Source organism: Saccopteryx leptura, chromosome 5, assembly GCF_036850995.1.
Source record: "Saccopteryx leptura isolate mSacLep1 chromosome 5, mSacLep1_pri_phased_curated, whole genome shotgun sequence".
NCBI classification, from domain to species: domain Eukaryota; kingdom Metazoa; phylum Chordata; class Mammalia; order Chiroptera; family Emballonuridae; genus Saccopteryx; species Saccopteryx leptura.
This window is the reverse complement of record NC_089507.1, coordinates 90,931,455-90,945,369: the sequence shown is the minus strand read 5'-3', so window position 1 is coordinate 90,945,369 and position 13,915 is coordinate 90,931,455. Positions and strand designations below refer to the sequence as shown.

The window sequence follows — 13,915 nt, the reverse complement described above, 5'->3', positions numbered from 1 at the left end:
TGAGACTCAGATTCAAGTGGTAACCCAATTGCTCTAAAGAGTTTAACAAAGATAAGCAGGGTTTATAAAGGCAAAAAGCACATTATAATTCTTCCATGCAAATGAAGGATAGGTTAACAGGTATTGGTCAGTTCTATTTCCAATATGCAAATGAGGGAGGGAACAGCTACAAGAAGGAAGCAAAGTTAATATATTTCCATGCAGCTGTTGTTCTAGAATGTTTAGGGCTCAGCGTTGAGCAGAGTTTAGCAATAGGTGAGTGACATAATAGCAGCTCTGAGGACTGAGGCACAAGGTGTTATAGGCTCCAGCTCCTTAATAGGTACCTATTTTAAGTGCCTATCTTAGCAATGCTTATTTCACTATATTTCCTCCATTATCATGGGGAAGGAGGGACTTTGCAAATAACCACTAAGCCCCGAAGAGATATTAATTATTGATGTCCAGAGACGGGGCAATGACTTCGTAAAAAAAAAAAAATTTGGCATAGAGCAGAATTTTAAAGTGAAGAGGAACTCGTGGAAAGTAAGTCCAGGGAACCATTCTCCCTTTTGCAAGTCTGGAGAATCCGTTATTAAATGTGGCCCAGATAACAGGGCACAGACTGGATGGACACGAGGCTGTTGGCTGGGTTTATGGAGTAAAAGCCAGAAGGGCGGGCCCTGTCTGGGTAGCCCAGTTGGTTAGAATCTGGTGGGGATATGCCAAGGTGGCAGCTGGACGCTGGGTCAGGACACATGAATCAACGAGTGAATACATAAAGGACTGGAACAACACTCTCTAATAATTCTAATAATAATAATAATAATAATAATAATAATAATAATAATAATAATACCAGAAGGGTGAGAGCCCACATCAATGTCTTTTAAGAAGCATTGGCTGAAAACACCAGGAGCCACTCTCCCGGACGCCGGTGCGGCACTCAGCCCCGCCTCCGCGCATGCGTGGCGCAGAGCAGCTGACCCAGAGAGGCCTGAGTGTTCCACCTTTATCTTCCCAGGTCCTGTCCCTTCTTCAGAATTAAGAGGGAGGAGCGTCGTGGACACTGCAAGTTCCGCCCTCAGTCGTCCCCAGTCTCTTGCCTTCTGTTTCGTCCTTCCCCGCACACCTCTGCTCCCGACCTGTTTGAGAAACACGACAACCACGGCAGCAGACAGAGTCGCGAGCACGAGCGTACGTCAGCGCGCCCCGCCCCGGCGCCAGAGGCCCCGCCTCCCGCGCGCCCCGCCCCCCGGCTCCCTCCTCCTGCTGGCCTCCCGGCGCTTAGCGCCTGTGTCCCCGCGCGCTCTGCGGCCATGGAGGTGCCCGGGAGCCTGTGCAAGAAAGTCAAGCTGAGCAACGACGCGCAGAACTGGGTGAGTGGGGCCAGAGTGGGCTGGGAGACCCCGACTGCAGCTGGTTCCGGAGCCGGTGCCTCCCTTTCGCCGCCTCTGCATCTTCCTTATGCGCCGGGAATGGGTACCCGAGGCCGCGGCGCCTTGCAGTTGGGGTGATGGGTGGTGCCCGGAGGAGTGGTGCGGCGGGGGTCTGGGGCCGAGCTGTGCGTGCGATCCGACCCACCTTATTGGGAAAAACGCCCCTTCTCCGGTTCCTCGGCTCAGATGAGACCTCGAGTTAGTCGTTCCGGAGAGAGCTGGAGGCTGCTGAAACCTGCACCCTGGACGGGTTTGCTGTCTGCATCCCCTGGAGTGGCGTGAAGGTCTGCAGCGGGGCCAAGGCGGGTGTCTTCAGTGTGTTGCTGGTTTTTCCTGGCTCTGCCAGTGTAGTTACCCCAGGTTTGGGTCCATTTCCAAGCCTTTCCATTGCTGAGTTTCAGTGTGAAGGGAGAGTACCCAACAATGTCGCTATTCATGAGTTGAGGCTGCCCTGAACTGAGCTTCTTTGTGGCTCAGTGTTAAATTGGAATGTCCAACACATGACATGGAGTTTTAAGAGTCGATTCCTGGAGGCAGAAAAGAGTGGGAAGACTAATGGTTTATAACGTTTAGCAACGACTCCCATTTGGCAATGATAGGTGGTGTGTCCTCATTTGGGTTGTTTCCTTCCTTATTCTTTGATATGAGGCAGTCTTAATCTAAGATCGTCAGTGCCCTTGAGGTGGAGTGGGGTGGGGAGGTAGTGTCGAACTTGGCAGTCTGGAAAGGTGCTGGCTTTAACTTTAGGTGGACATTTTATTTCACAGTAAAACAAACGCAGGGAGCTTAAATCATTACCCTTGGTGAGTCAAGGGAAAAAAAGCCATTTCAAGCAAATGTTTATTTGCAGTCATTCATTTACAATACCTGTAGCTAAGGATTCTTACCTGGTTCTTTTCTCCTTTTAGTTATTATCTTTTCTTTAGGTTTTAAGGGGAGAAAAGTAAAGTTGAGTTAGAACATTGGAAAGAACAAGGCACTTCTGGCCTGGTCTCTGGTACCAGCTTTGCCATTTACTAGTGTATGATCTTGAGGAAAATAACTTTACTTCTTTTAAATGTCAGCTGACTAAAGAAGGGTAAAATAATTCACAGGGTTATTTGAGGAGTAAAGAAGATAATGAATTTGAAAGTGCAATGAAGCCACTGCCATGAAACTATTGCTGTTGTTACTCTGAGTATTTCCTGGTTAGGAAAATAAGGGGCTAAATTAAGGTATTTAAAGGTAATTTCAATTACACTGTCTGTTGCTGATTTATTTACTATTCCATTTGCCAAATAAACGTGTATTCTTGTAGGAATCTGTGCCAGAAATGGAAAAGATGAAAAATGAGGGACTAAGTGTTTGCATTCTGTTGCTCACGGCCTGATTGGGGTTGTAAATAACTTTGCCAAGTGATGAGTTGGCCATTATGACCACAGCGAGTGGTGTTAGGTTTTTTTTTCCTTCCAGTTTGAAGGAGGGGTTAATTTAACTTGGGTGTTTTGGGAGCATTTATGGAGGAGAAATGTGCTCAGACTTCTGAGCTGAGGGAATAAGGGCTGGGAATAAGAATAATTGTTTTTTTATTCCAGGATCAGTTTAGAGTTTTCTCTGGAGAGTTTTTGTTGAGGAGTAGAGATAAATTCCATAGGGTGGGGCTAGGTTATGCAATTGTTAATGTTTGCCTCAGAGTTAAGACTTGATTCTGTGGGAGATTTTTTTTTTTTAACAGAGAGAGAGGAAGAGGGAGTGACAGAGACAGGAAGGGAAAAAGATGAGAAGCATCAATTCCTAGTTGCATCACTTTCATTGTTCATTGATTGCTTCTCATACATGCATTGGCGGCTCTAGCCAAGCCAATGACACCTTGCTCAAACCAGTGAACTTTGGGCTAAAGCTAGTGACCGTGGTATAGTGTCCATGATCCCAATGCTCAAGCTGGTGAGCCTGTGCTCAAGCTGGATAAACACACACTCAAGTCAGCGACCTCGAGGTTTCAAACCTGGGTCCTCAGCATCCCAGGTTGATGCTCTTATCTGCTGCACTACCACCTTCAGGCTCTGTGGGAGATTTTTTCTTTTTTAATTTTGTATTTTTCCAAAGTTGGAAACGGGGAGGCAGTCAGACAGACTCCCGCATGCGCCCGATCAGGATCCACCCGGCATGCCCACCAGGGGGCGATGCTCTGCCCATCTTGGGGCTTCGCTCTGCTGCAACCAGAGCCACTCTAGCGCCTGAGGCAGAGGCCACAGAGCCATCCCCAGAGCCCGGGCAAACTTTGCTCCAATGGAGCCTTGGCTGCGGGAGGGGAAGAGAGAGACAGAGAGGAAGGAGAGGGGGAGGGGTGGAGAAGCAGATGGGCGCTTCTCCTGTGTGCCCTGGCCGGGAATCGAACCCAGGACTCCTCCACGCCGGGCCGACGCTCTACCACTGAGCCAACTGGCCAGGGCCTCTGTGGGAGATTTTTGATGGGGCTAGAATTTTTAATTTTCTGGACTTTGTAAGCCTTCTTTGCCCCAGTAGGAAACACCCACCATGTTTCCCTGTTACTTACATCAATGGATAGACAACAGATGTGGAGAAGCCATACACCTTTAATGTTCCCAGTTCATGATAAAACTGGTGTTCCAGGAAGACTGGTTGCTGGACAATTAGATATTGTTCCAGATGTGGAAGCCCTGGAAAACAGACAGGGTTATAGTGAGGTTTAAATAAATTATAGGCATACTTCATTTTATGGTGCTTCACAGATTATTGTGTTTTCATCAACATGGCTCAGGTGATGGTTACCATTATTAGCAAGAAGGTAATTTTAAAAATTAAGGTGTGTATTTTTTTTTAGACATAATGCTACTGCACACTAATAGACTATGGTATAGTGTAAAAATAATTTTTTTGTGTGCCCTGGCCGGTTGACTCAGTGGTAGAAAGTCGGCCTGGCGTGTGGAAGTCCCGGATTCGATTCCCAGTCAGGGCACACAGGAGAAGTGCCCATCTGCTTCTCCACCCTTCCCCCTCTCCTTCCTCTCTGTCTCTTTCTTCCCCTCCCGCAGTAGCCAAGGCCCCATTGGAGCAAAGTTGGCCAGGGTGCTGAGGATGGCTCCATGGCCTCTGCCTCAGGCGCTATAATGGCTTCGGCCCCAATGGAGCTACACTGCATATGAGCAGAGCATCGCCCCCTGCTGGGCATGCCGGGTGGATCTCGATCAGGCTCATGCAGGACTCTGTCTGACTGCCTCCCTGCTTCTAACTTCAGAAAAATAAAAAAATAAAAAATTTTTTTTTTGTGTGCACTGGAAGACCAAAAATTTCTGTGACTTGCTCTGTTGTAGTAGTCTGGACCCGAACCTGCAATATTTCTTTTTTTTATTTTTTTTAATTTTTTTTTATTTTTTTCATTTTTTCTGAAGCTGGAAACAGGGAGAGACAGTCAGACAGACTCCAGCATGCGCCCGACCGGGATCCACCCGGCACGCCCACCAGGGGGCGACGCTCTGCCCACCAGGGGGCGATGCTCTGCCCATCCTGGGCGTCGCCATATTGCGACCAGAGCCACTCTAGCGCCTGAGGAAGAGGCCACAGAGCCATCCCCAGCGCCCGGGCCATCTTTGCTCCAAGGGAGCCTTGGCTGCGGGAGGGGAAGAGAGAGACAGAGAGGAAAGCGCGGCGGAGGGGTGGAGAAGCAAATGGGTGCTTCTCCTATGTGCCCTGGCCGGGATTCGAACCCGGGTCCTCCGCACGCTAGGCCGACGCTCTACCGCTGAGCCAACCGGCCAGGGCCAATATTTCTGATGTATGGCTGTAATAGTTGGAAGCATGGCTGGCACATGCCTTTGTTACATGTGTTGGGATGCAGTGGTAAAACACAAAAATGTGTTTTGCTCTCATGGATGTAAACAAACAAGTAAATGAATGACATAATTTTCCCTTTTACCAGTTTTATCTTTTCTGAACAATTTGCTCCTTACACTGGACACAGCATGTTGCCAAGGCCAAGCAAAAGTCCAGTCTCTTCTTTGGAACATTGATCTGACTGTTGTCAGGAACAGGTACTGATTGATCTTCCTACCCTAGGAGCCAGGAAGATGCTGCTGGAATAATTGCCCAAAGAGGAAAACTGGACTTTTACTAAGAAAGTACTCTCAATGTTGACTAGTAACAGTAGTTACAGTGATAGTAAGGTCTAGATCTGCGTTGTCCAATCTGGTAGCGACTAGCCACCTGTGGCAACTAAAATTTAGTTAAAATTAAATAAAATTGAAAAATTCTTTTCCATAGTTTCACTAGCCACCTTTTGAGTGCTGCGTTGCCTCTTGTGGCTGGTGGCCACTGTATTGGACCATGCGGTACAGGACATTTCCAGGATCTCAGAATGATTCTGTTGGACAGAGCAGGTTTAGATAGTCACTTTGGGATGGATGCCAACATTTTTTCCATTCATCTATGTATTTTGTATTTATATTTTATTTATACTTTCGTCCCAGGGCAAGGAAATGTCAAGAGGTAGTGGCTACTATCACAGTTTTAGGCATTTCCTAGCCCTGGCTTCTGGCAGGGTACCCATCAGTGTTAGCGTCTGGTATAGTTGCTCCTCTATATTTGAAATATGCAAGCTTCCCCAGCCTGGCTTTGTTGACATTGACTTTTGAGGAGTAGTTCTATATTCCAGTGCTTCTCAACTCGGTAAAATGTTGCCCCCCCACTCCATGGCCTTGTGCAGATCTGAAGACTTTTTTGGTTATTACAGGTGTGTGTGTGGGGGGTGGGGGTTGGAGGGGTGTGCTTCAGGCACGTAGTGGGCAGAGGCCAGGGATACCGCTAATCATCCTGCAGTGTGCAAGGCAGCCCCACACAGATTATCTGGGCCAGAAAATTATTGTTTCTGAAGTTGAGAAACCCTGTTCTGCTCTTGGCTTTTAGTTAGAAAAATGGAGAAAAGTTATGGAAATTTATATGCAAAAGTAGTAATTTAAAATAAAATACAGTGCTCTTCCTTCTGGGAGCATGCCTGCACCTTCCCCTTCCTCCTCTTTTTCTCCCCCATGTGTGTTTTCCTTGCCTCTTTTTTCTTCTGAGCTCTAGTCTAAGGGACCCTCTGAGACTTGCAGCTGGGGAGCAGTGGGCAGCGGCAGCTTGTCCTGGACCAAGCCCCCTTTCTTTGACTTTCCTCCTGCATGGCCAATAAATTTGTCCTTTACTTGCAGATAATTAATTAAATAAATAAATAATAAAATCCAATCCAGTTGATAATAGAATTTTTTTTTTGTGTGTGTGTGTTTACTTAAATGGTAATCAGTTTAAGTGAAATATCCTTTCCTAAGAACACGGCTCTTTACGAAATTTTTTTTTTTTTTTTTTTTTTTTTTGTTGAGAAAGAGAGAGAGAGAGAGAGCCAGACAGGAAGGGAAAGAGATAAGAAGCATCAACTCATAGTTGTGGAACCTTAGTTGTTTGATTGCTTTTTCATGTGCCTTGACTGGGGACTGCAGCCGAGCCAGTGACCCCTTGCTCAAGCCAGTGACCTTGGGCTCAAACCATGACCCTGCACTCAAGCTGGTGAGCCTTTGTTCAAGCTGGCTGAGCCAGCTCAAGCTGCCGACCTTGGGGTTTCAAACCTGGGTCCTCTGTGTACCAGGCCAATGCTCTATCTACTGTGCCACCACCTGGTCAGGCTCCAAAGACGTTTTTTTAAAAAAGCTTTAATTTACTGACTTAAAAGAGAAAGAGAGAGGGGGGGAGGGGTGGGAGAGAGAGAGAAAGACAAATACTGATTTAATGTTCCATTTATTTTTGCATTCATTGGTTGATACTTGTATGTGTCCTGATTGGGGATTGGACCCACAACCTTATCATATCAGGATGGCACTCTAGAAAACTGAGCTAACTAGCCCAAATAAGTTTTAAGCGAGTAACAATAATGGAAATATTAGACATTATTGTATAAAAGTCCATTTTCTAACTTTAGATGAATGCAGCCATTATTCAGGTTCCTTTCTTTTATTCTTCTCACTAGTTTCTTTGATGTTTCATCCCTTCTTTGTGTTTATCTCTCTTTTGTATTAAATGTACAATTCAGTATGTTTTTGTATATTCACAGAGTTGCGCAACCATCACCAGTATCTAGTTTGTGAACATTTTCCTCACCCCCAGTGGAAACCCTGTACCCATGAGCAGTCTTTCCCTGTCTTCCTGCTTCCTCACCTGCAGCCCCTGACAGCAGATAATATACTCTCTGTTTTCAAGGTTAGTTCATGTTGTACATGTCTCAGTATTTCATCTCTTTATAGAGTTGATTAATATTCCATTGTGTGGATATACTACTTTTTGTTCATTCCTCAGTTGACAGGCATTTGAGCTGTTTCTACTCTTTGGCTATTATAAACTAGAAAGCCCGGCGGTCATACGAAATGACCACTGTTCTAGATATTATAAATTGTAATTAAAATGATTTGTGCAAAGGTGTTTGCTAATTCAAACTGAATTACCCAGGGCAGGCGGCGAGGACACCCCTTTGCTTACTGCCCCACGGGGTTTCCCCCTTCTACTTGCTTAATTGCTTAAAGTAGAGTGCAATGAAGGAAACCACTGGCGGTACATTTCTTAAGAGCCACCGCTAGCTCAATAAATAAAGGTGATTTAAATAATAAAATGTTAATTCACATGTCAAAGATCTCTTTGTACACAACATTTCTTGTGTAGATCTTTCCATCATTTTTAAGCTCGCCTTGCAGAGGACCATCAATTATTTTTAATTTTATGTCTGTTCTTTCACGAACTCTTGAACAGGCAACATAAAGTTGATCGTGTCCAAATGCAGGCTCAGGTAAAAAAATGCCAACACGCTTAAGCGTTTGGTCCTGAGACTTATTGATGGTCATAGCAAAGGCAAGTTTTACAGGAAATTGTCTACGTCTCAATTGAAACAGCAACCCTGTTTGAGATGGAGCCAAATCCATTCTTGGAATGACATGTATTTCTCCTTTAGAGGAGCCAAAGACTTAGCTATTATGACATTATTTTTCAATTGGAGAACCTCTAGTCTTGTATCATTGCAAAGACCCCTTCTGGTGTTAAGATTTGTTAACAGCATAATAATTGCTCCAATCTTTAACCTCAATTTGTGAGGTGGCATGCCAGAAGGCGGGACTATTTGAATGCCATGGCAACTTCACCCCATTGGCTAGTACAGTTACGCAAGCAACCAATAAGCTATCAGCGACAAACACTTAAGCCGCATATAATAAAGATAATGCTGCTGTGAACATTTGTGTGCAAGTGTTTCTGTGTGCTGTCATGGTTATAATAGTTAATTTCAACTTTTGAGGCAGACATTAGTGTATTTTTGGATGCCCAGCCTCTGAACTCCCTTCATGTGTGGGGACTGCCCTGCTGTCACTATGGTGGAGGCATGGGTCTGTTACAGTGTAATGATTTCTTTATTTCTTTATTTTTTTGTGTGACAGAGATAGAGAGAGGAACAGATAGGGACAGACAGACAGGAAGGGAGAGAAATGAGAAGCATCAATTCTTCGTTGTGGCGTTACAGCAGAGCGAGTGACCCCTTGCTCAAGCCAGTTATCGTGGGCTCAAGCTGGTGAGCTTTGCTCAAGCCGGCAACCTTGGGGTTTCGAACCTGGGTCCTGCACGTCCCAGTTCGATGCTCTATCCACTGTGCCACGACCTGGTTAGGCTGTAATGATTTCTTTATCTTTGTAGTTGGTGAACCATTTTCTGAACCATTTTCTTCTTTTATCTAGAAGGGATCAGTTAACAGTACTGAATAAATGAATGAACAGGTAGTTCCAGACACATTTCTGACTTCTGGGAATCTCTTAGGGCTAGGCTTCCCCCCGGAGGCTGTCCAAGGCCCTTCTATTGAAGGTATTCATATTAAAAAAATTTATTAAGTAAATATTTAAATATATTTTTAATCTTTAAAATAGTTGTGGAGACAAAATATAATTGCAAAGCATGCATGACAGTTGATGGTGCTCAGGTAAGCATGCTGGTGACTTAGTTCCGATTCAGGAGGTTTGGGGTAGGGCCTGAGATTTGCTTACTCAGGCTGTGGTCACAGGTTTGAGTGCAGCCTTCTCAACCTCTGGGAGTGTATGATTTTCACTTTTTCTGTTTGGCTTGTTAATGTTCAAAATACTGATTTCAATGATCAGTAAACAAACAAAGGTTTCAGTTATCAATAACTCTGAACTAAGGGTTTCTTCCTATTGTATATTACCATCTCTTCAGTTTTATCCAAGTTATGTCTTGGGACATGAAAGTAATGTGCCCATTACCATTTCAGGGGTTTTCTTTGGAGGGAGACGCTGTTTAGCAGTCAGTTTAAAGTAGATCGTGGGATGGTTTATAGAAGTGAAAGTCCAGAATAATGCTCGGTATTTGGTGTATGCTCTGTGTCTTTACAAATTTCACTTAAAAATGCCGAGTTCTTTATAAAGTCAAAATTGTCACAAAGCATGAAATTCTCTAAATGGCATCATAGGAAAAGTTAATTTGCTCCACAGGGAAGTGACTAAATAATAAAACAGCTCATGTGGAAATTAAAGTGGGTCAAAAAGGAGCACAGGTCCGCTTGTGTGGGTGATGAGGGCAGAGTTTTGTAAAATCTGTAGAAAAGGTACAGCATGAATATCAGAGACCATGTGACTTTGGCCTAGCAACAGGACTGAAATCAGTTAGTCCCAAATATGGAGTGAGTGAATTCTTTTTTTTTTTTTTTTAAGCAAGAAAGAGAAAGGGACAGACAGGAAGAGAGAGAGATGAGATGTATCAACTGTAGTTGTGACACTTTAGTTGTTCATTGAATGCTTTTTTTTTAAAAAAATTCATTTTAGAGGGGGGGGGAGAGAGAGAGAGAGAGAGAGAGAGAGAGAGAAGGGAGAGGAGCAGGAAACATCAACTCTCATATGTACCTTGACCAGGAAAGCCCAGGGTTTTGAACCGGCGACCTCAGAGTTCCAGGTTGATGCTTTATCCAATGCACCACCACAGGCTAGGCTCATTGATTGCTTTCCCATATACGTCTTGATGTGGGGGCAGCTCCAGCTGAGCCAACAATCTTGGGCTCAAGCCAGTGGCCACCATCGGGACATGTCTATGATGCTACGCTCAAGCTGGCGACCTTGGGATTTTGAACCTGGGTCTTCAGTGTCCCAGGTTGACACTCTATCTACTGTGCCATTGCCTGATCAGGTAGGAGTAAATTCTTTTGAAGTGAATTATCCCAGTTCTGGTAGAATTAAGGTTTCTGAATGTCAGTCATCATTTCATTTACGTTATATGGAGAACATAAATCATACTTTAAAATGAATGCCTTGTATCTAACTTTTTGTGAGTACTGGCTAGGCACAAGAAGAACGTGTGGGCATTGGAAATAACAAAGAACTGTAACTCAGAGTGCTTGACTTGCCTTCCAAGCAAATAAAAATATATATGCACAAAAAGACACCTGAAAGTTTAAAACAGTCCATAAATAACTAACAAATGATATGGGCACTAAATGTTGCAGGGTCTATAACATGTAACTAAGCCAGTGAAGACTGAGAAAAGGAATGTAGAGTCAGAAGGGAATACTAACTTACCATATTTCCCCATGTATAAAACGCTCCCATGTATAAAATGCACCTTAATTTTGGGGCCCGAAATTTGAAAAAAGATGTATTATATAAAGTTGTCTTATACATTGGGAAATATAGTAACTCCTTCTTGCTTCTTAGTGAGTCATTCATGCTATATTTTCCTGGCAGAGTTATAGTAAGGATTTGTCTAGAAAAGGGTGGAAAGGAATGAAAGGGGAAGGGGAGGAAGATTGCATATGGAAGTGACCTTTTGATGCTTCATGAAAAGTTCAGGCATATTCCCACCCCCTTGCAGTTCCACTAGTTTTAAAAAGTGCTTTTTGATTTACTCTGAAAATCAAATGGGAGGAAGAAGAATGTGACAAATGCTTTTTTAAAAAGTTTGTTTTTTTATTTGAAAAATATCAAACATATTTAAACAATATGCCTTCTTATGCCCAGACTGCCATATTTGCTGCCAGAAATTTTTGTAGGGCCATTTTTTTAATAGTGATTAAAACAAAAGAACTGTGCTTGTTTATATTTTCTTTCAGCCATATCCTCAGTAGTTTATAGCTTGTCAGATAATTTTTATACATTCTACTCAATTTACTAGGGCAAGCAGAAGAATCATAGAAGGCTGAAATGAATCAAAGTTCATCAGGTACATGCTTCTTCTTGCCCCAAGCATAGTAACTTGGAGAAAAAGTCCCCAAAGAAAACGACCCAGTCAAACCTGTTGTGCAAGTGAAGGGAACTGACTTGTAAGCAATCTCCTGGTGCTTCCACATATCTCTTCCTCAGCTCCCTTCCTGGGCGGCCTGGCTGGGAGCAAAACAAGAGGAGGTGTCGCTGCTTCCCAAGAGATGCAGGTGTCTATGTTTGAAACCTTGTTTTTTGTTCAAGATATTGGAAGTGCAGAGCTGGAAAGTTATGTTTGTTGCATCAGCTTATTGCAAAGAAATGGATCAGGAGACCCTTTACATAACTTTCGGAAGTGATTATTGAACAAATGAATATATCACTTTTTTTTGAAATACATCTATTAATGAGATGATTATTGGGGTGGGTGTAGTGCAGGGGTCCCCAAACTACGGCCCACGGGCCACATGCGGCCCCGAGACCATTTATCTGGCCCGCCACACTTCTGGAAGGGGCACCTCTTTCATTGGTGGTCAGTGAGAGGAGTAAAGTACGGTGTCGTTCACGTACAGTAAGTACTACTTCCAGTGACGTGGGACATATGCGTCACGGCTCCGGAAGCGCGTCCTATCGACTTGTTAGGGCTAGCAGTGACAAATATGGATCTGGACACTGACCATCTCATTAGCCAAAATCAGGACCATAGTTCCCATTGAAATACTGGTCAGTTTGTTGATTTAAATTTACTTGTTATTTATTTTAAATATTGTATTTGTTCCCATTTTGTTTTTTTACTTTAAAATAAGATATGTGCAGTGTGTATGGGGATTTGTTCATAGTTTTTTTTTTTTATAGTCCAGCCCTCCAACGGTCTGAGGGACAGTAAACTGGCCCCCTGTGTAAAAAGTTTGGGGACCCCTGGTGTAGTGGCTTTTGTGTTATGCTTATTAAAAGAATTGTTCAATTGTTCTTTTGGTCCCAGAGGATTTTCCACTGAGGGCAGTGAGAGAGACTTTTCTCCGGCACATAGTGGGGGAGTATAGAAAGAGATGCTGAACCTTATACACCTCTCAGGCAGACTCTGAGAAAAGACTACCTCTGGAAGTTGAAGAGCTGGATGGAAGTATTTTCTTTTACAGAGCCCATGCTTACATCCCTGCAAGTGTGTTTGTTCCTCACCGTGAAGACCTTTGGGCCAAACCATAGCCTTGGGTGGATTCATTTCTGTTACCTGCCTGAACCTGTGGCTGTGGAAAACATGGTCACAGTGACTGATCTTGCTTTAAATTTATGGTCATTGACGTCACATGAGCGCTTCAGGCTGCCCAGTCATTCCGGATTCCCTAGTCACTTTTCTACTTTGTGTTTAATGGTCCCTCTGGATGGTGCTTCCCATGGGGCTCTTTCCTTTTTTTATACAATGGGGCAAAGACAGTGTTTTTAATAAACTATGTTAAAAAAAAACTGTTGGTAAGACAGGACAGATACATAAAACAAAACACAACAAAAAACAAATCATCCACTCACACCACACACAAAAACAAACCCAAAATGAATCAAAGACCCAAATATAAGACCTAAAACCATAAACTGCTAGGAGAAAACATAGGCAGCATACTCTCCTGTGGTGTTGCTCCTAGTGATATTTTTTTGATACATCTATCTCCTAGGGAAGGGAAGCAAAAGAAAAAAAATAAACAAATGGGACCACATCAAACTAAAGTTTTTGCACAGCAAAGGAAACAGTCAACAAAATGAAAAGACAACTACTGAATGGGAGAAGATGCCCCCCAATGATACTTCCAGTAAGGGTCCATATCCAACATATACAAGGAACTCACACAACTTGACATAAGAAGATAAAATAATGGGCAGAGGACCCGAATAGACAACTCTCCAAAGAGGGCACACAGATTGCCATCAGACACATGAAAAGATGCTCAACCTCACCTTGTCAGGGAAATGCAAATCAAAACTACAGTGGGATACCACCCACACTTGTCAGGATGGCTATCATTCAGTCAGTAAACAACTAGTGTTGGTGAGAATGAGGAGAAAAGGGAACCCCCGTGCACTGCTGGTGGCAATGCCGACTGGGGTAGCCACCATGGAAAACAGAATGCAGATCCCCAGAAACTTCAAAATAGAACTATTGTGTGACCCAAGAATTCCACCTCTGGGTATCCAGGCAAAGAAATCTTAAAAACCAATTTAAAAAGATACATGTGCACCTACTATGCTCATTGCAGCATCATCCACAACAGCCAAGATATGGAAGCAACCCAAATGTCCATTAAT

General features: G+C 43.8%; 1 protein-coding gene across 2 annotated transcripts in view; it reads left to right on the top strand.

The window, feature by feature from the left end:
* Nucleotides 1-1,214: 1,214 nt before the first annotated feature.
* PAPSS1 (3'-phosphoadenosine 5'-phosphosulfate synthase 1) overlaps nt 1,215-13,915 on the top strand; it is a 128,741-nt gene continuing 116,040 nt past the window's right edge. The window contains exons 1-2 of one of the 2 annotated variants that reach the window (XM_066385519.1): nt 1,215-1,358; nt 7,498-7,643. Coding sequence is in view for 1 of the 2 variants with exons in the window: in XM_066385518.1 (XP_066241615.1) it covers nt 1,299-1,358 (60 nt within the window). In the remaining variant the exon portion in view is untranslated. The remainder of the gene's footprint in view (nt 1,359-7,497; nt 7,644-13,915) is intronic. The other variant, XM_066385518.1, reaches the window with a different exon arrangement.